The sequence below is a fragment of the Mobula birostris genome, chromosome 29 (genome assembly GCF_030028105.1).
Source record: "Mobula birostris isolate sMobBir1 chromosome 29, sMobBir1.hap1, whole genome shotgun sequence".
NCBI lineage: Eukaryota > Metazoa > Chordata > Chondrichthyes > Myliobatiformes > Myliobatidae > Mobula > Mobula birostris.
Genome location: NC_092398.1, coordinates 23,745,668 through 23,766,367, shown reverse-complemented (window position 1 = coordinate 23,766,367; position 20,700 = coordinate 23,745,668). Strand labels below are relative to the sequence as shown.

General features: G+C 45.1%; 1 protein-coding gene across 1 annotated transcript; it reads right to left on the bottom strand.

Moving 5' to 3' along the window:
• Positions 1 to 7,051: 7,051 nt before the first annotated feature.
• On the bottom strand, positions 7,052 to 10,528 carry LOC140190144 (probable G-protein coupled receptor 139). The gene is made up of 2 exons (XM_072246654.1): positions 10,459 to 10,528; positions 7,052 to 7,983 (listed from the first exon to the last, which is right to left on the bottom strand). Exons 1-2 carry the CDS (start codon positions 10,526 to 10,528, stop codon positions 7,052 to 7,054), a joined length of 1,002 nt encoding a protein of 333 aa, XP_072102755.1.
• Positions 10,529 to 20,700: the final 10,172 nt, after the last annotated feature.

The window sequence follows — 20,700 nt, the reverse complement described above, 5'->3', positions numbered from 1 at the left end:
CGGCGTTGCACGAGTTGACAGGGAGCATTGAACCCCACAGCTGACTGTCTTGTGATCTCCAGCTCCATATTAGTCCTCGAGATTTATTCCCAAAGCCTCACCCACGAGTGGGAAGTGGAACAATGCAGTGGAAGTTAGATATCAGAAGTTACCTTCTGCTGGATGAGCTGCTAACCACAGCTGATAAGCCCTATCTGCCCGAGAGGTCTGGATTTAGGGCGCCAGAAATCCGCCTTTGCTTCTTCGCCTGTCAGTGGAAACGATTCCGCCGGGAACAGTAGCAAAGCCACTCGAAAAGGGCAGGAATTGGCTGTCGGAGTTTACGTGATATAAACTGCATGAGGGGAATTTAATAGCACGGATAGATTTTCCCCATTACACACCCTCCAGGCCATAACGAACTTAATCAGCTATCCCATAGGTATCACGGTTGCGGATTCAGGAGCAAACACTTGCTGACACAATTCCCTGTCTAAGACATATGCCAGACCGCACGTCGCAGGTGTAAAGATGAGGAGTCATTCAACCCGTCCTCCACTAATCCAGGCAACCTGTTCATATTCTACACCTTCAGAGTATGGTCCGGGTCAATTTTGATCCGGCCCAAGAATCCCCTCATAACAGGTGTCTATACCAAATTATAAAGCACAATCCATTTAGAATGTATAAATAGCCTATCTAACATTAATAAATGGGTGATTAATCCTTAATTAATGTTTCAGAGATCCAAAATCCATTTCAATAGACACGGCAACACACATAAAAGTTGCATCAGACCAGGCAGCATCTATAGGAAGAGGTACAGTCGACGTTTCGGACCGAGACCCTTCGTTAGGACTAACTGAAAGAAGAGCTGGTAAGAGATTTGAAAGTGGGAGGGGGGGGAGATCCTAAATGATAGCAGAAGACAGGAGGGGGAGGGATGGAGCCAAGAGCTGGACAGGTGATTGGCAAAAGGGATATGAGAGGATCATGGGACGGGAGGCCTAGGGAGAAAGAAAGGGCGAGGGATGAAGCCCAGAGGATGGGCGGGGAGCATAGTGAGAGGGACAGAGAGAGAAAAAGAATGTGTGTGTGTATATATATCAGTATGGGAGTGGGACGTGGAATTAAAATATATGGCCACTGGGAGATCCTGCTTTCTCTGGCGGACAGAGCGTAGGTGTTCAGCGAAACGGTCTCCCAGTCTGCTCCAGGTCTCGCCAATATATAGGAGGCTGCACCGGGGGCACCGGACGCAGTATATCACCCCAGCCGACTCACTGGTGAAGTGTCGCCTCACCTGGAAGGACTGTCTGGGGCCCTGAATGGTCGTGAAGGAGGAAGTGTAAGGACATGTGTAGCATTTGTTCAGCTTAGAAGGATAAGTGCCGGGAGGGATTTACTAGCTCTTCTTTCAGTTAGTCCTGACGAAGTGTCTCGGCCCAAAACGTCGACTGTACCTCTTTCTACAGATGTTGCCTGGCCTGCTGCGTTCACCAGCAGCTTTTATGTGTGTTCCTTGAAATTCCAGCATCTGCAAATTTCCTCGTGTTTTCGTCAATAGACACGGGTCAAATTCGACCCGGAACAGCCTCACTGTACAAAAATTTGTAGCAGCTGTACAAAAGTATAACAATTTTAAATATTTTCATTTTTGCGCATTTTGCTTCACTTTAGGGAAAGTCATCAAATTTCGGCTAAAAATGGCACTTAGGGTGTTTTTACTGCTGTCAAATGTCAAAACGGGCGCAAATTTGACCCGAACAGTATGCAGAGGTTAAATGTCAGAGGCATGTATCAAGCGCAAAAAACCCTCCCCCACCCCCATCATATACCACCAGCCAACTCCACCCCTCTTCTCTCCACAAACGGAGATCAGTAGACAGACTGTAGATTCTGGAATTCAGATGGATTCAGATATTGAAAGGCCCAGATACAGCGCAGAGGCTGTTTTCAAACTTGAATGAGTCTGGAAACAGATGGTACAGCTTTTGAAAAGGCAGGACAGAGGAGAGGAGGATTCTTTTCAGTAGAGGGTGGGGAATGGGTGGAATTCGTTACGAGGAAACCGTGGAGTGTCAGTTATTGGGTATATTTGATGTGGCGATTGATCGGTTCTTGATTAGCCAAGGCGGCACAGGTTATTGGCAGAAGTTTGGAGAATGGGATAATAAATCAGCCTTGCTAGAGCAGTGGCAGATCCAAAGGGCCGAAAAGCACTTTTCATCTCCTGTGATTTATGTTCGTTTAGGGTCATACTTCCCTAATCTAGGGACCAGAAGGGCACCGCCACTGAATCATCTTCTTCTCGTGAACCCATGTGTCAGAATTTCAGGCTCACTGGCAGTGGCTGGGGAAACGTTTTACTTACAAACTCAGGTATCCCGGAAGAGGAACACTGGCTGACTTTATCAAGCCCTTAACAAATAATACAGAGAACGGAGGGAGGAATTCAAGCAGGTTTCCGTGCCGCCGTTCCTGTTACGGAGATCAGTACCAAACCGTAGTGGGAACCTTTACAGATGAACGTCCTTCCCTCCAGAATTCGGGAGTTACTAGACACAGATAAGAAGTAGTAAACGAGCTAATTTCCCTTTCCTATAACGCAGGGATCACTGGGCATAGAAGGATCCATAGTTGTTTTGCATTCCGTTACACTGTCTGTTCACTACAATCTGTCACGGGCCGTGTAGTGGATGCCTGTACTTCTGCCATCCAACGTTAAAATCTCACGCAGAGGAGCTCTCTAATAAAGGACATCACATTCGACTCGATTGATGGCAGTGCCTTGTACATAAAGTGTATTTGTTTGTGTGTGTGTTATGTGACAGGGCTGGAGTGTGAGTGGTGTTGAGGTATATCAGGGGTATGGGAGTAATATTAGAATGCACGAGGATACTTGTGAGTGAGAGCGGTTTAACAGGTATGTCAACTCGTTTTATTGTCCTTTGACCCAGATAGCCCTGGTGTCTCGGGTCTGAGCATATTTATACCCACGACAAAACCCCCATGGGGAATATTCCGTCAGGCCCCGGGGACTTATCTGTCCTAACGTATTTTAACAACTCCAACACCTCCTCTCCCTTAATATCAACATGCTGCAGAACATCAATCTCACTTGTATTGTCCTCACCATCATCAAGTTCCCTCTCATTGGTGGATACCGAAGAGAAGTATTCACTGAGGACCTCGCTCACTTCCACAGCCTCCAGGCACATCTTCCCACCTTTATCTCTAATCGGTCCTACCTTCACTCCTGTCACCCTTTTTTTCTACACATAATTGAAGAATGCCTTGGGGTTTTCCTTTACCCTACTCTCCAAGGCCTTCTCATGCCCCCTTCTTGCTCTTCTCAGCCCCTTCTTAAGCTCCTCTCTTGCTTCCCTATATTCCTCAATAGACCCATCTGATCCTTGCTTCCTAAACCTCATGTATGCTGCCTTCTTCCACCTGACTAGATTTTCCACCTCACTTGTCACCCATGTTTCCTTCACCCTACCATTCTTTATCTTCCTCGGGACAAATTTATCCCTAACATCCTGCAAGAGATCGCTAAACATCGACCACGTGTCCATAGTACATTTCCCTGCAAAAACTTCATCCCAATTCACACCCGCAAGTTCTAGCCTTATAGCCTCATAATTTACCTTTCTCCAATTAAAAATTTTCCTGTCCTCTCTGATTCTATCCTTTTCCATGATAATGCTAAAGGCCAGGGAGCGGTGGTCACTGTCCCCCAGATGCTCACCCATTGAGAGATCTGTGACCTGACCCGGTTCATTATCTAATACTAGATCTAGTATGGCATTCCCCCTGGTCGGCCTGTCCACATACTGTGACAGGAATCCGTCCTGGACACACCTAACAAACTCTGCTCCATCTGAACCCTTGGAACTAATCAGGTGCCAATCAATATTAGGGAAGTTAAAGTCACCCATGATAACAACCCTGTTATTTTTGCACCTTTCCAAAACCTGCCTCCCAATCTGCTCCTCTGTATCTCTGCTGCTACCAGGGGACCTATAGAATTCTCCCAATAGAGTAACTGCTCCCTTCTTGTTCCTGACTTCCACCTATATTGACTTAAAAGAGGATCCTGCCTTTCTGTAGCTGTAATAGTATCCCGGACCAGTAATCCCACCCCTCCTCCCATTTTTCCGCCCATTCTATCCCTTTTAAAGCACTGAAATCCAGGAATATTGAGAATCCATTCCTGCCCTGGTGCCAGCCAAGTCTCTGTAATGGGCACTACATCATAATTCCATGTATGTATCCAAGCTCTCAGTTCATCACCTTTGTTCCGGATGCTTCTTGCATTGATGTACACATATTTCAGCCCTTCTACCTTACTGTCTTTACATCGTTTTTTTCTGCTTCTCTTTCCTTAAAACCTCTCTGTATGTTAGATCTGGCTTTACTCCATGCACTGCTTTTACTGCTCTATCGCTCTGGGTCCCATCCCCCTCGCAAATCAGTTGAAACCCTCCCGAACCATGCTAGCAAACCTACCTGCAAGGATATTGCTCCCCTTCGAGTTCAGGTGCAACCCATCCAATCTGTACAGTCCCACCTTCCCCAGAAGAGATCTCAATGATCTAAAAATCTAAAACCCTGCTTTCTGCACCAACCCCTCTGCCACACATTCAACTGCCATCTCCTCCAATTCTTACCATCACTGTCACGTAGCACTGGCAGCAATTCTGAGAACGCCACCCTTGAGGTCCTGTTCGTCAGCCTTCCGCCTAGTTCCTGAAACTCACACTTCAGGACCTCATCCCTATTCCTGCCTATGTCGTTGGTCCCAACATGTATCACGACTTCTGGTTGCTTTCCCTCTCGTACCAGGATGTCGTGCACCCGGTCAGAGACATCCCGGACCCTGGCACCCGGGAGGCAACAAACCATGTGGGTGTCCTTCTCATGTCCACAAAATCTCCTGTCTGCTCCCCTGACTATAGAGTCTCCAATGACGACAGCTCTCCTCTTCTCCATCCCACCCTTCTGCACCACAGGGTCAGACTCCGTGCTGGAGGCCCTGCCACAGTGGCTCACACCTGGTCGGTCGTCCCCGCCAACAGGGAATGGCTACAGGGGTGCTCTGCACTACCTGTCTGCTCACCTTCGCTTTCCCCCCTCTGACTGTCACCCAACGACCTGCTTCCGACAGCCTAGGTGTGACTACCTCCCTGTAGCTCTCATCTATGACTGCCTCATTCTCCCTTATGAGTCGAAGGTCATCCAGCTGCTGCTCCAGATTCCTTACACGGTCTTCCAGATCGCCCAGCCGTATGCACTTCTGGCAGATGTGACTCTGCGGGAGAGGGGAGTTCCTCCAATGCTGCCACATCTCACCTGAGAGGCACATCACCGTCTCAGGAGAGATTGTAAAAACTAACTGTGAGCTAGCTCGTCCTCCGCCTCTTCTCGTCGAAATCTCTCAAGTCAAAACCTCAAAGCTCCACTCCTCCTGCGGTTTCGGGAGATGTAAACCAGGACGCTGCCTGGATTAGAGATGCTTGACCTATAAGGAGCCACCTACCAGCTATTCGTTACGTGCTGCCTTTTAGGGCAGTAACGATGGTTATCCATCTCCGACAGTGTTCATGTCATACGACTAGCTCGGTTTTAACTGCTGCCAGAGCTATAAGGAGAGATGACGAAACTTACTTGTTTACTCCGGAGCGTCGGAGGCTAAGGGGTGATCTGATAGAAAGTTTTAAGAGATGCATTTATAATTTAAATATTAAGAGACTTTATCATTCCCACAATACACATGACGAGTGTCAAAGATTAGAACTGAAAGTTTAAAGGATATATAGCAATATTGTAGTAAACTCAGATAAGATTCTATGAAAAATCTATAGGTCATTCTAATGACATATTATACGACTAAATATGCATGCTTAAATTGGAATCATGCAGAATGCCACATAATCTTTATCCAATTGCATGTTGTGTGAACACGCTGTGTGCTTGATGGGCGTTTCATTATCCGGCGACTGAAAACATTTATTTGATATACTTCATTGGGTTTAAACAGCAACAGGCAGTTTGGGCAATGCTGTAGAAACTCAGCAGGTCAGGTACCATGATGGAAAGGACTATATAGTTGACGTTTCAATCAGAGCCCCTTAACCAGGACTGAGAAAGAGGGAAGAGAAACCAGTGTAAGAAACCAGGGGACTGGAAGGAGTACAGGCTAGACAATGAGAGTGAGCACAGGTGAGGGGGAGCTGAGCGGTAGTGGAGGGGGATGATGGAAGAAGCTGGGTCGTGATACATGAAACGGCAGAGGATGAAAGGATCACATAGGAGAGGAAAGTGTCCGTTCTTCATTTTATGCATCAACCCAAGGAGCAAGGGCACCAGAGGGAAGACATGGGAAGGCGGGGAAAAGAAAGGATGTAAGAGGGGCACTCTGTTAGGAAATTGTGGATGAGAGAAGGGGAGGGAGGTAGATCACCGGACCTTAGAGCAATCGATGTTCACACCTTCAGGCTAGAAGCTATCCAAACAAAATATCAGTTGTTCCTCTACCAACGTGAGAGCGGTCTCATCGTGGAAGCAAGGAAGATATGGGTAGAGATGTTGGAATAGGAATGGAGGCCAGAGGGGAGCCCTGCTTATTGCAAACACAGCTAAAGACACCCAGCCAACATCGGGTCTCACCGATGCACAATAGGCCGCAGCAGGATACAGTAGATGACTCCAAAGGACACCCCCGTGCTGTGTCGCCTAACCCAGAAGAATTTTGCGGACAAATAGTGGTGTAAGAGTGGGTGAATGGGCAGGTGTAACCCTTCTTTCACTAGCAAGGATGTGTCAGAAGGGAGACAAGTTGGGTGGGACGAATGCACTTGAAAGTGCCGAAGAGAGCGATTCCTGCGGCAAGCCGAGAGTGGGAGTAGTGGGAAGTCATTATCATCTAATTCTCCTGCAACCGATAAAACAGACTATTAGACTAATCTTTATATTAAAACATAGTTTCCAATACAAAAAAGCGGGGTAGTGTATAATTATGTCTGGAGTTTTGAGCAAAATTTATTTGTGACTAAACGGAACGACTTGCTCATTTTTTTGCGGGAATCTGTTCCTTCCGTAACGGAGCTGTTGGGTGTGAAGCGTTCAGCGGAAATTTCACGAGAAGCTTCAGTTCCTCCCGGAATTTTTTTTGAGTCACTGCGTAGATAAACGTGTTTGTGCAGCAGCTCAGCATCTGAAACATGTTGGCACTTTCCATCAGGATAAATCTAGGGTCGCTGTAGCCATTAATTGTATGACCAATTTGAAATCGCACGAGCAAGAAGTGGACAACATACGGCATCCACAGAAGGATGAAACAACTGGAGACTGCAAAGAGCAGGACGATCGACTTCCTGCGGTTTTCCATCTCCGGGTCGCTCTGTCTCTCTCCCGAAGGGCAACTGCGGAGTCTCCTACGGGCCCGACTGGCTGCCAGAATGTGCCTGACCGTGAGCGCGTTGAGCGTCAGAATAAGCAGGAACGGGAGGCAAGGGGCCAGAGCGCGATCGGTCCAATCAAATATTTTCCATAGCAGAAGAGAAGAAAGGATACCCGCCCGTTTGCAATACCAGGACACGTTATCAATGACGTAGATAGGTTCGTGCAAAAAGTACCAGGGAATGTTGATCACGCAGCCCAAAGTACAGACGGTAGAGACAACAATGCCAGCGGTTCTGTGGGTGCAATACTTTGCTTTGAGTTTCTGCCAACAGATGGCTACATATCGGTCAAACGTGAACGTGACGGTTAACCAAACCGAACTGTCCCTAGCGGCGTAAATTAAGGCAATGCTGAAACTGCACACGGGAGTGATGGAGAGGAAACTACCTGGAAAATAAATAGCGGGAATCCGGTTTAATATCACGGCGGTGAGAATTACCAGAAGATCCGTCGCCACCATGGACACGAGGTACCGGCTGATACATCTTGAAAGACCACATTTTCCTCGGGACAGGATCACAATGGCCACTATATTAACTGTGAGGAAAAACAATTGGAGATTGCTGACAGATCACACTTGCAGCAGAAGTAATTCTGAAGTTTGTATAGTTCCTGCCTGTCATCAAAAATGTTTGATTAACTTCTATAGATGCTCTACAATGGAGATAGTCCCGTCCTGGTATGAGGCCAAGTTGTTACGTACACTTGCACACCTGGACACCTGCTCATTGATGCGAAAATCTGATCCGCTACTAATTTGGCAGCAACTCAATGCACAAATGGAGGCAGACATTTTCAGGACGAAGATTTCCCAACCTAGGGTCTTCGGACCCCTCGGATAGTGTTAGGGAAAATGGCGTAAAACAGGATGGACACCCCTGGTCAAGACGTTCAATTGTTGTTCAGACCAAAAATGATCTCAATGACCTTGACCGTAAAATTATTGTTGGTGACAGACGGGTTGGTTTCTGTATCTCAGAAGCTACTGATCTTCAGGGATTTTCCCACAAATAAGTCGCTAAAACTACAAACAAATAAAAGATCCAGTGAGCGTCAGTTTTGCGGACAAAACATCATGTCAATGAGAGAGGACAGGGGAAAATTGCCAGACCGATCAAGCTGACAGGAAGGCGATAGCAACTGAAATAACTATGGGTTATACCCGTGCACTCAGAGAAGTGTCAATTTTCGTGTCTACGTAATGCAGAGAATATTTGCTCTTCAGTTAACCCACTGTACGAACTATCGGCCATGGTCCAAAATAAGGCGATATCATTGCATGAAATGTTTTTAAAAATTGGATCAAACATTAATTCAGTGAGGTAAAGATAGTGGTAAATACTCAGTCACCCTTGTTGCAGATGCGGTAGCGTAATCGCAACATCTAAAAATGTATTTTCATTGCTTTATTATCTGCCAGATATTTGCTGCACGTTTAGTGTGTCAAGAACGTTGTCCAGTTAACTACCTGAACTAATGCAGTTCGAACACACTTACAATTCCCTACGCCCTACACATTGTCATACCGTTCTTATCGATCTTGCCATGCCGAACACAGCGGTATGAATTTATATTATTCAATGTATAAGTCAGACTTATGCATTCTAATATGTGTTGTGCCTCTGAGGTTTGCACTGGACTGTAAGTTATAATTTTTAATGTCATTTCCTTCGTGGGTTAATTTTGATTTGATGTGAAACATATGGTGGAAAGACATCTCCATCTCTACGTGCTGTTGAAACAGCAATATCTGCGAGTCTTAAGACTCTGTAAATATTGGTAAGGATTTAGTAGATACAGTACTCTGCAAGAGGCTTAGACACCCTAGAGTATGTGCTGAAGACTTTTGCACAGTACTGCGTATAAAATCACAAACGAGAAAATCTGCGATGCTGAAAAACCACCGAGCACACATAAAAAGTGTTGTTGGAATTCTGCACGCCTAGCAGCATCTATGGGGAAAAAATTACTGTCGCCGTTTCGGGCCGAGTCCTTTCGGTAGTTCTGGAGGGAAAGAAGGAACAGAGGACATAGATGTCTGTGGAGCCAAACCATTGGGCATATTTAAGGCGGAGGTTGATCGGTTCTTCATCAAACAATGTGTCAAGGATAACGTGTAGAAGACTGGAGGATGGGGTTAGGATAACAAATCAGCCATGATGGAATGACGGAGCAAACGATGAGCCGATTGGTTTATTTCTGCTCCGCAGCCGTATGTTCTTATGACATTCATACATGCGGCAAAACACCTGCGCATACTTCCTCAGCTAATGAATTCATGCGGGTTTCAGAGAGCTAGACACAGAGGGAAGATAACATGGAGTGTTCAACGCAGGTTAATAATGCAGCTGGCGTCGTCAACAAGAGTACCATGACCCGCAGAAACAGCAGGAGAGTACACAACAAGTGAATTGCGACGTTAACATGAATTTGGGCAGGTTCTAGCATGGTAAAGGTTCAGAGACGCGTGGGACATTCGGAAGTAAACGGAGCAACCTCCGGTAAGCCACCCAGTCAAAGTTAAAAGAGCCCATTTACAACACCAAGAGTGATTTTCGTTCTGGGCGTCCACGGTAAATGCAAAAAAAAAACACAACAGAATCAAGGAAAACTGCACATGAACAAAGACTGAAAAACAACCAAGGGGTAAAAGGCAACAGATTGTGCAAATACAAACTTGATAAGTAAGTAGGTAAATAAATAAACAATTTACTGCAGAAGAGTCTCGGACAGAAACGTCCACTGTACTTTTTTGCCATAGATGCTCCCGGCCTGCTGAGTTCCTCAAGCATTTTGTGTGTATTCACTGTGTACCTAATGTATGTCATGCATTCGTGTTATACATATTTTGTACAAAAACACTCAGTCTCCACTTTATCAGGTACATCTGTAGACTTGTTCTTTGATGCAAATATCTGCTCAGCGAATCATGCGGCAGCTATTCAACTCATAAATATCATCAGAGCATAAGACATAAGACCCCAGATGTTAAAATCGTAAGAAATGCTTTACCTGGAACCGCGATCACTGCAAGAGCCGTGTAGTAAATTGCGTACACCAGGCCTCTGGGAGGAGTGTGCATTTTGCGCGAGGGTATGCGAGACCCGTTCCTCACACCAATCGACCTGTTGTCGATTTCCGAAGGAGTCCTTCACACACCTGACGTTCAACCGCGAAATTCATTTAAATAAATTCATGTTGTTTACAATTCAATAACTAGAATGTTATTAACTTAAGATACAGTCAGTGAACAAACACAATGACTGACGTCACAATTAGTAGTGCGAGCAGCTAAAGAGCAAACAGATTTGGTAACATCCCAATCGGAGTACTCTCGTCAATTAGGAAGCAGCTGCAATGGTCGCTTTCTGGTGATTTTGGTGAGGGTGGGGGTTGTAGGGAAGGTATTGTAGAAACATTTGAACTTCAATATTCAATATTCAACATTTACAATTCTCTTTACCGACCCTGTAATGCCGAACAACGATATGAAGATACATGGCTTGATTATTTAAATCATACTCATATATTATATGTATAGAATGTACATTATGTATTCTTTGTATTCATGTAGTGTATATATACAAGCACTGGCCACTTTATTAGGTACACCTACAGATCAGTTCGTTAATCCGATCAGTTAATCATGTGACAGGAGCTCAATTCATCATCTGACCAGAAGATAGCGAAGCAGAATTAGGCCTTCGGCGTATTGAGTTTTTCACGCCTTTCCATCAGAGCTGATCTATTATCATCCCCACCCTGTTCTCTGTTTTTCCTCCCCATAACCGGTAACACCCTTACTAATCAACAACTTATCAGTCTTCGCTGAAAATACAACCCAAGATTTGCCTTCCAAGTGGGAATTAATTACACAGATTCACCACCTCCTGGTTAAGGTCAATGTGATTCCAGCTCCTCTCCACCGCCCCAATTTTATAAATTTCAGAAAGTACAGGCACAGAGTCATCAAAAGCTGCTTGTAATTTAACCATTTATATACACGGTCGGTTGTGTAGCCAAGTGATAGCTTTTACTTAAGGGAGAAGTTGACGGTTCTTCATCATTCCGTGTGTCAAGGATTACGCGTAGGAGGCAGAATAATGAGGTTGGGATAACAAATCCACCATGATGGAATGGAATGGTGGCGCAGACGATGGGCCGAATGGCCTAATTCTGTTCCGGTGCTTTATGTTCGTATGACGTTCATACATTGGGCTTAAACAGGGGAAACAAAATCCCACGGCGCACATCCTCAGCTAGTGAATTAATGCCCACTTCAGAAAGCTGTGACACATAGGAAGGAATACATGGAGTGCTAAATAGTTGGTACAGTCAATAAGAGTATCATGAACTTGAGACACAGCAGGAGAGGTACACAACAAGTGAATTGCAACATTAACTTCAATATGGGTAGGGACACGTATGCCAAAGTCTCTGAGCCACTCCGGAGTAAACGGGGCAAAGTCAGGTAAGCCACCCAGTCCAAATTCAAAGTACATTTATATTCAAAGTACCTATTTACAATCCCGAGATTCAGTTACATGAAGGCGTTGAGAATAAATGCAAAGAAACACAATAAAATCTATGCAAAGTCGCACACTAACAAAGTATGAAAAACAACTAAGTTTCAAATTCTAACTAAATAATAAATATGTAGATAAATAAATAATCAAATAAATAGCTAAGTTAAAAAGTTGATAGATAGATATATAGATCGATAGACAGTCAGAAAAGCAGACAGACAGTTAGGCAGATATAAAGATGGATTGATAGGTCGATATATTAATAGATAGATACAAATCAGCATGTTGCCGGGATAATGGGGAAACGCAAATCAAGTATCTCTGAATCATCATGGTAGACAGTCACTCAAACTGGATTGCGACGTTAATATCAGTTAATATCATCAGACTATGCATATGTCATCACATATAACCCTGAAATCCATTTCCCTGCCGCCACGCTCAGCAAATCTATAGAATAGCAATTGTGAAAAGAGGAATGAAAGATCGCAAAAGGCAAATGGCAACAAACTGCGCACATACAAATAGAAATAAATATCAACAAATAACGAGAACTTGAAATAACAAGATGAAGAAACCTTAAAGTGAGATAACTGGTTGTGGTAACATCTTAATAGATGGACAAGTGAATGTAATTATCCAATTTTATTCAAGAGCCTGATGGTTATGATGTAGTACCTATTGTTGAACCTGCTGTGTGAGTCCTGAGTCTCTTGTAGATTATAGCTGATGGAAGCAACGAGAAGAGAGCATGACCTGCGTGGTGGGGATCCCTGATGAGGGATACTACTTTCCTACAGCAGCTTTACATGTAGATATGCTCAATGGTTGTGATGGCTACATCCGTGATGTACTAGGCCGAATCCATTGCCTTTTGTAGGATTTTCCGTTCAAAGCCATTGGTGTTTACATACCGGCCTGTAGGTGGCAGAAGAAAACAACCCGGCTCATTGGCTACATTCTAGTATGAAATAATTACTGAAACAATTCCTTCTGTCTATCATGTTAATGCTGGCGCTTCAGGGACACGACTGGGACGTGATCGAAATGTTGTGAACATTAAAAACATAATCAGGATTAATATCGGTGATATACGTCATAAAATTCGTTGCTTTGCCCCAGCAGTACATTGTATTCATCTTTATCTTTGAGATAGTCTCAAGGAGTTGAGTTTTACTTGTTCGCTTCTAGCAACTAATAGAAGTTGAAGTCAATAAGTGAAAAACACCAGCCATATGCTGAATTCAAAGACGAAATCTTATTAGTACATATGAATGGATATTAACAGTTTTGTTTAAATCATGAAAAAGTTTTGATTGAAGGAAAAAATATTTAACCTCGAGGAAATCATGAACGATCCATCAAAATTCCGTCTTATTTCTTGTTTCTTGTCGGGAGGGATGCTATAAAGAGATGAAACGACATGAAGAATAAGTAATGATAGATTCTGTAATCCTAAATCAAGCCTGGCAAAAAATCTTTCATGTTACTATATTGATGACCAAATCTCCTTTGACTCTGTCCAGCAATCATGGGCAATAGAGGTTCTTAAGGCATCGTTAGTCTAGCGAGACGATGGATCTGCGCCTGGAAAGTCTTCACTCTCCTGTGCGCAGGCCTGGGCAAGGAGACCAGCAGCAGGTCTCCCCTCTCCACGACTCCGATGTTGTCCAAGGGAAGGGATCCATACAGCTTGACACCAGTGTCATCGCAGAGCACTGTGTGATTAAGTGCCTTGCTCAAGGACACAACACGCTGCCTCGCCTGAGGCTCGAACTCACGACCTTCAGATCGCTAGTCCAATGCCTTAACCACTTGTCCACGAACCACACTAGAGGTTCTTAATATCTATAAAATATACCAATTAATTCCAAAATTCCTTCAACATCTGATGAAGCATTTGGCATTATATAAGCACCTTATCTGTTAACAATCAAAAAAGATCACTTTTATCAAAATAAGTCGAGCCATTTTCGAGACTTCTCTTTGCCTTTAAACCAGTTCTCTAATTCACTGAATACGACGGAAATAGTGCATCAAATCAGAAAAGACGAAATTAATTGCATCTTAACACACCTTATACTTGGATGAATTGACGTTATACGCACCTTCCTCAGTAACGCAAAAATAATTGGTTCAAATGTTAGAATTTTGGATGAGAGAAGTGCAGAACATTAAACACAAAAAAAGGCTTGATGAATAAAAAACAGAGCAGCAGAATGCAATACAAAACGTGGGTTAATACGAAATATGTAAGTATCCCGAAATGTCAAGGACCGTGCGATGGCTGCCTGTTCATCAGCTTCCCCACGTTAAAAGAATCAGACCCAGGTGCTTTATATGAAAGAATTAACATTGTGAGAGCATCGCATTTGACTCCAGTCTGTGCACAACTGTATATATGAGGTGCTGAGGTATATCAAGGGGAGCAACGATAGCTCGGATCTCAATTCATCGTTCTGCCCTTTAACCCCAGGCGTACTGTTATCGGTTTGGGGAACCCGCGGAATAAATTGCAAAAGTGGTCACTCATTTCCCGGTGTCCTTAGTCACGGGATTTACCGTTTGTCATCCTGACGGAACATCCCGGGACAAAGAGCATCTCTCCGACCCTCTGCAAGACAATGTGAGGTGGGTGTGCAAGGAGAAGGAAAGAGGATGCAGTAGGCAGAGAAGAGTCGGCGGAGGAGAGAGAGGAGTACATCAAGGTGACAGAGGGATGCTGAGATTATTCAGGCAGTGTTGTCAGCAAAGAAACAGGGGAGCGAGGGTATATATTAGGGGAAGGCAGACGTGAGAGGAGTGGTGGTGGGGAGGGGTATGTCGGATGAGTAGAGAAGAAAGGAGTGGTAGAAATTGTAAATGCGGCAGAGGGGAGTGGAGATAGAGAATGGCGGGAACGTTCAGGAGAATATCCAGAGCAGAGAGGGTATATAGGATGATTGTAAGTGTGCCGTGGGAGCGGAGGGAAGAAGAGATGAGAGGAATAGTATAGGACTGAGCGGGGGAGGATTGTTGGTGTGCTGAGAAAGAAAACGAAGAGACGAAGAAGTGAGCAGAGAGGAGAGCTCTCTCAACCGATCTACCACTGAACCCTGAGCTACTTTACAGCGTACCAAGACGCTTACAGTCAGTATACACACAGTGGCCACGTTATTCCACACATTCTGCGCCTAATAATGGGGCCACCAGATGTATATTAGTGGTCATCTGCTGCTGTAGCCTATCTGTATGAAGGTTGGACGTGTTGTGCTTCAGGCACGCTCTTCTGCCCACCACTGTTGTAACGCGTTGCGACGCATAATACCACTCAACGTATCATGCAGTCTCCCTCATACACGCTGTACTGTTAACTGGCTTCACTCCACACCATGAACTCTAACACTTCCTCTTCACAGCACCACTATCGCCACCGTATCCGATCACCGTACCATCTCATCAGCCTTTAATCTCTCACCCTATTTCCCCGCACTCAACGTGGTCCCTCCCTATCTGCAATGTCTTTATTTCTCTTTCCAACTTTGTCCACTGATTTGTCCAGCTGTCCTTTCTCGTTAATAGGCGTTTTTGCCCACAGAACTGCGGCTCTCTGGATATAGTTTATTTTCGTTTGCTTTCCGCGCTGTTCTCTATAAAGTTTAGAGACCGTTGTGCGTGGAGGTCGCGGGGATTAGCAGTTCTGGAGATACTCGGACCACCCAGTCAGGCAACAACAGTCATTCCACTGTCAAAGTTACTTAGACCACATTTGTTCTCCATTCTGACGACCGGTTTGAAAAACAACTGAACCTCTGTGTGATTTTATGCATTGCTGTGCTGCCACATGATTGGCTGATAAGATTTTGCATTTACGAGCAGGTGTACTGGAGCATCTGATACTGTTTCCGGATGGCGAATATTTACTGTTTTCAACTGGGTATCTCTTTAAGGTTTTGCAAATATCTAAGTTCGGAATGAAAGACAAACTTCAGTGTTCGAAGTAGATTTATTGTCAAATGATGTAAAAATAATACAACCTTGAAATTCTTCTGCTTTCAGGCAGCCAGAAAACAAGAAAACGAAAGAAACCAATGTTAAAATTGCCCAACCTAAACTAGTTTAGACGAAGGGTTCCGGCCCGAAACGTCGACCGATCTTTTCCACGGATGCTGCCCAACCTGCTGAGTTCCTCCAGCATGTTGTGAGTGTTGTTTTGACCCCAGCATCTGCAGATTATTTTGTGTTTTCGAAAGATGTTAGGCTTGGTAGGTCACTTAATTGACTTATGATAACGCTAAGTTTAGAATCGATGGGTTATTGGAGAGCGCGTCTCTGTGGGCCAAAGGGACCCGTTCCGCGGGGTATCTCTAAAAATATAAATCAACAGCCAAGTCAATCAATGTCAATAATCAATTTGCTTCTGTCATTTATATCAAATAGTAAATATCAGTGGCTGGTACAATTGGGAAGCAGATCACTCGGGTCCTTCTCCGTCACACATATCTCCCCAGCTCCCTGTCTTCTAGTGCAGTTTACTTGCTCTCTCTTCCTCTTTCCCCCTTTCTCTCCTTCTCCCTTCATCTCTTTCACTCCCTCGCTTTCTATCTCCCGCCCCCTCTCTCTCAGTCCCCACTTACCTCTCCTTCTCCCTCTCTTCCAATGGTGTCATTTATTCTCTTTCACTCCCTCTTTCACTCCCCGCCACTTTCCGCTCTTCTCTCTCTCTATCCCTCCCTCACTTTCCCACTCTCTCTGTCGCTACTTCGCTTGCTGACTAAGGACCCTCTCTTCACTGCACCGTTTTCCACACTTCATACACGCTCTCGCTCTCTCTCTTTCATCCAGTGCAGGGAAAATCCCCCTTACCCAACTTTTGCCCGCCTCTCTCTCTCTCTCTCTCTCTCTCTCTCTCTCTCTCTACTCCCTTCTCTCTTCCCTCCCCCCACCTCTATTTCCCTCGCATCCTCGCATACAGTGCAATATCCCTCTCCTCACTCCCTTCACATTTCTCTTTCTGTCCCGCCTTTCTCCCACTCATCCTCCAGGGCTGGCTGCCAGTGGAGGGTCACGATGCCTCCGTGTGTCTCTCTGTCTTCACAGACGGTCGAAGGCGGTAGTTGCAGAACGCTTGGCTTCTGAGAGAGTGCGCAGACGGTGGTGGATAAGGGATAGGACATTAGTTTCCGCCTTTATTTCTTCAGTTGATATTTATGATCATGCACCTCCAGACGCACGAAAATGCTGACGCTGTTTTTGGCTTCATTACATGAGAAATTCAGCTGCGGGTCAGTGTTGGAAGGTGGACAAACTTCAAAGTTCAAGTTGAAACTTTTAAGTAAATTTATTTTCACTACATGTATGTCACCATATACGCCCGTCAGATTTATTTTTTTGCGTGCATTCACAGTAAGTGCAAAGAAACACTAGAGATCAATGAAAACCCGCCCACAATAAGAGGATTAAACAACCAATGCAACCAGCAAATTGAACAAATAAAAAAACAAACAAATAATAACAATAAATAATTTAGCCTTAACTGTAGAGAACATGAGATGAATAGTCCGAGAAAGTGACGTATAGGCTATGGGAGCCGCTCCGTGTTGGGGTGTGTGAAGTTATCGCCTCCGTTTCAGTCACGCTGAGGGTAGCAGTCCGTTATGATTGACGATGTTACTCGGTGTTCAGCGGATCTCAGGCTGTGTCTGCAGGTTCTATCCGACGACAGGCAATTTTAACATCGTTGCAAAGCAACATAGACAGAGACATACTGCATGTGCAGTCCCTTGATGCTCCGCGCACTCCTTCCCGATCAAGAGAATCACATTCTGATCTTTCCAGTTTCCGATGTCGTCCTTTAGCAGGTGAGGGAAGGGGAGGGATCTGCTGCAGCTGTCCAACAATGAAGGTAACGATCATTTCGGTCTGCGTGGAAAATATTAAAATCTCCGTACAGTGATCAGGGGCCATAAGTGGGCTGATGCAAAGCTTTCTGTTGCTCTGGTAGGCCATGGTTGGAATCTCAAGACAGGGAGGTACGATATGGAAAGAAGGACGTTCCCATGCAGCAGATTCCCCCTCACCACGCAACCGATGCACCCAAAGGCATGCAGAGGCCGATACCCTTTGACTCTGCGAATTCATCATCGGAGTTTATTCCCAAGTCTTTACAATGTGTGGGCATAGTCATTCGATGGTAGGGGTTTTGCTTCTTCTAGATGAGTTGTTAACCCTTGCTGAAATGCTCTATCTTCGCGTGATTGGTTTCAAGACGCCAGCAACCAACATTTGGCAGTTCTCTGGAAGTAGAAAACGATTCGCCGGACTTGGTATCGAAGACCATGAGTTGGACTGCGTTATCAGAGATTATTTGAGAGGAAAGACATTGGGAGCATTTAATACATATTCCCACTATATCCCACTGCACCATTGGTCACACCTGTGAATTCAGGCGCAAGAACCATTTTTGCATAACCCCAGCCGAAGTCAGAAGGGTGTGCACAGGTAGAGGCGCAAAGGCGAGGAGTGATGCAGCTCCTCAGAATCAGAATCAGGTTTATTATCACTGGCATGTGACGCGAAATTTAATTTACCAGCAGCAGTTCATTACGATACAGAATGTAACAGGGAAAACAATATAAATAAATAAATAAATAAATTGCAGTATACATGTGTAGAACAGATTAAAAAACGTGCAAAAGCAGAAAAACTGTACATTAAAAAAGTCAGGTAGTGTCCAAGGGTTCAATGTCCATTTAGGAATCAGATGGCAGAGGGGAAGAAGCTGTATTTGAATCGCTGAGTGCGTGCCTTCAGCCTTCCGTTCCTCCTACCTGATGATATCAGTGAGAAAATGGAGGTCCTTAACAACGCTTCCTTACCGAGACACAGCTCCCTGAAGATGTCATGGGTACTTTGTAGGCTAGTACCCAAGATGGAGCTGACTAGATTTACAGTCTTCTGCAGCTTCTTTCGGTCCTGTGCAGTATTAACTCCTCCCCCACCTCCACACCAGACAGTGATGCAGCCTGTCAGAAATGCTCTCCACAGTACATCTATGGACGTTTTTAAGTGTATTCATTGACGTGCCAAATCTCTTCATACTCCTAATGAAGTATAGGCGCTGTAATTCCTCATCAATATGTTGGGACCAGTTTAGATCCTCAGAGATCTTGACACCCAGGAACTTCACATTGCTCACTCTCTCCACTCTCTCCCATTGAACCAGAGGACAGAGGACAAAGATCAGGAGCAAAGCAGAATGGTTACTTGATCCACTCTACCCGCGCTTCCCGAACCAGAACTACTTGTAGACGAGCAGATGGAATGCAACAGGAATCGAATATTTAAAGGCGTGGATTGAATGAAGAAGATGTTTTCAAATCTGAGTGAGTGCAGCACCAGAGTGTACAGACTCATAAAAGAAGGGCGCCTATTTACAACAGAGATGAAGAGTAATTCTCTAAGTCACAGGGTGCCGAACGTGTGATATTCGCAGCCGCAGACGGCTGTGGAGACCAAGTCATTGGGTAACTTCAAAGTGGAGATTGTGGTTTCTGATTAGTCAGGGCGTCAAAAGTTAATGGGAGAAGGACGGAGAATGGGATTGAGAACGATTATAAATCTCCTTTCTTGAAACATTGAAGTGCTCCGGCCCGGGCCAAACAGCATAATTCTGTTCTGATTTCCTGGTGCCATAGCTTCAGGACTCCCTAATCGAGGTACCAGCAGGGTTCGCTGCTGAATCGATCTTTGTTCGTGATTCCGAGCGTCAGCAGTTCAGAAACATGCGCCCTGGCTGATTAACCCCTTCACTTCTAAATTTCTGGTGTACCGTGACAGGAACCCAGGCTGAATTACCCTTAACAAATTGAAGGGAGATTGAAAGGGGGCATCCGAGCAGAATCCCTCGCAGCCTTTCCTAACATGGTCTTCAGTGGTCAGGAGTAGGGAACAGCAACCTTTAGTGATCCAGTCCCTCTTTCCCGAACACGGGAGTCACTGGACGGGAGTTAGGAGTAGGAAACGAGCTGATTTTCCCCTTCAGATGATGCGATGATCTTTGGCCAGGAATTAGCGCTGGTTTGCCCCTCCACTTAGTAACCTAGTAATCTCGAGGTCAATGAATTGGGATTGCGGATATTGGTGGGAGTAGCTTCGTCGGTGTATGGAGGTGAGGGTTTGTTGTGGTGGTACACAAGATAATAATCTTTTTGAAACGATTGTAACCTTGTCGTAGTGTAGATGGTTATGAGTTCCTGAGATACCGAGGTGGATGTTGTCTGGTACTCGGGTACACATGTCGGTGAGGCGAAGGGGCAGGATCCAGAAAAAGAGAGATTCAATCAAGACCTCAGCGGTGGAACTGACGGAAGATTATACGTCGCAAAAGCAGTGAAAGTGGAGGAAGGCTGCAGCGGGAAGGGTCCAGGTCGTCTTGCACTCCATGTCAATGTACACGACCTTGATCCCTCAAGGACCGTGGTGTCGCTACCTGTGCATTAACCGCCTCCCCCGAAAAAAAAACCGTCACGCAAACAGTTTTCGATTGACGAATAAGCATTGTGAGAACATCATATTCGAATCTTATCATTGCACAAATATGAATGTGCCGGGAGATGTAATTTGTTGATATTTATCGAAGGGAGTGCACGAGGGTACAAGTGTTGGCGTGGGGTTTTTTTTCGGATATCACCTTACGGCGCTGCCTCTTGACCCTAGGCTGCCCTCTGCAAGGTGAAGGGCGTTAGGG

What these genes read in the sequence shown, in the direction of transcription:
- LOC140190144 (XM_072246654.1), bottom strand. Translation starts at nt 10,528, where the DNA reads ATGCACACTCCTCCCAGAGGCCTGGTGTACGCAATTTACTACACGGCT. An exon ending in TGCAGTGATCGCGGTTCCAG is followed by an intron (nt 7,984 to 10,458) that starts GTAAAGCATTTC and finishes TTTTCCTCACAG; the next exon opens with TTAATATAGTGGCCATTGTG.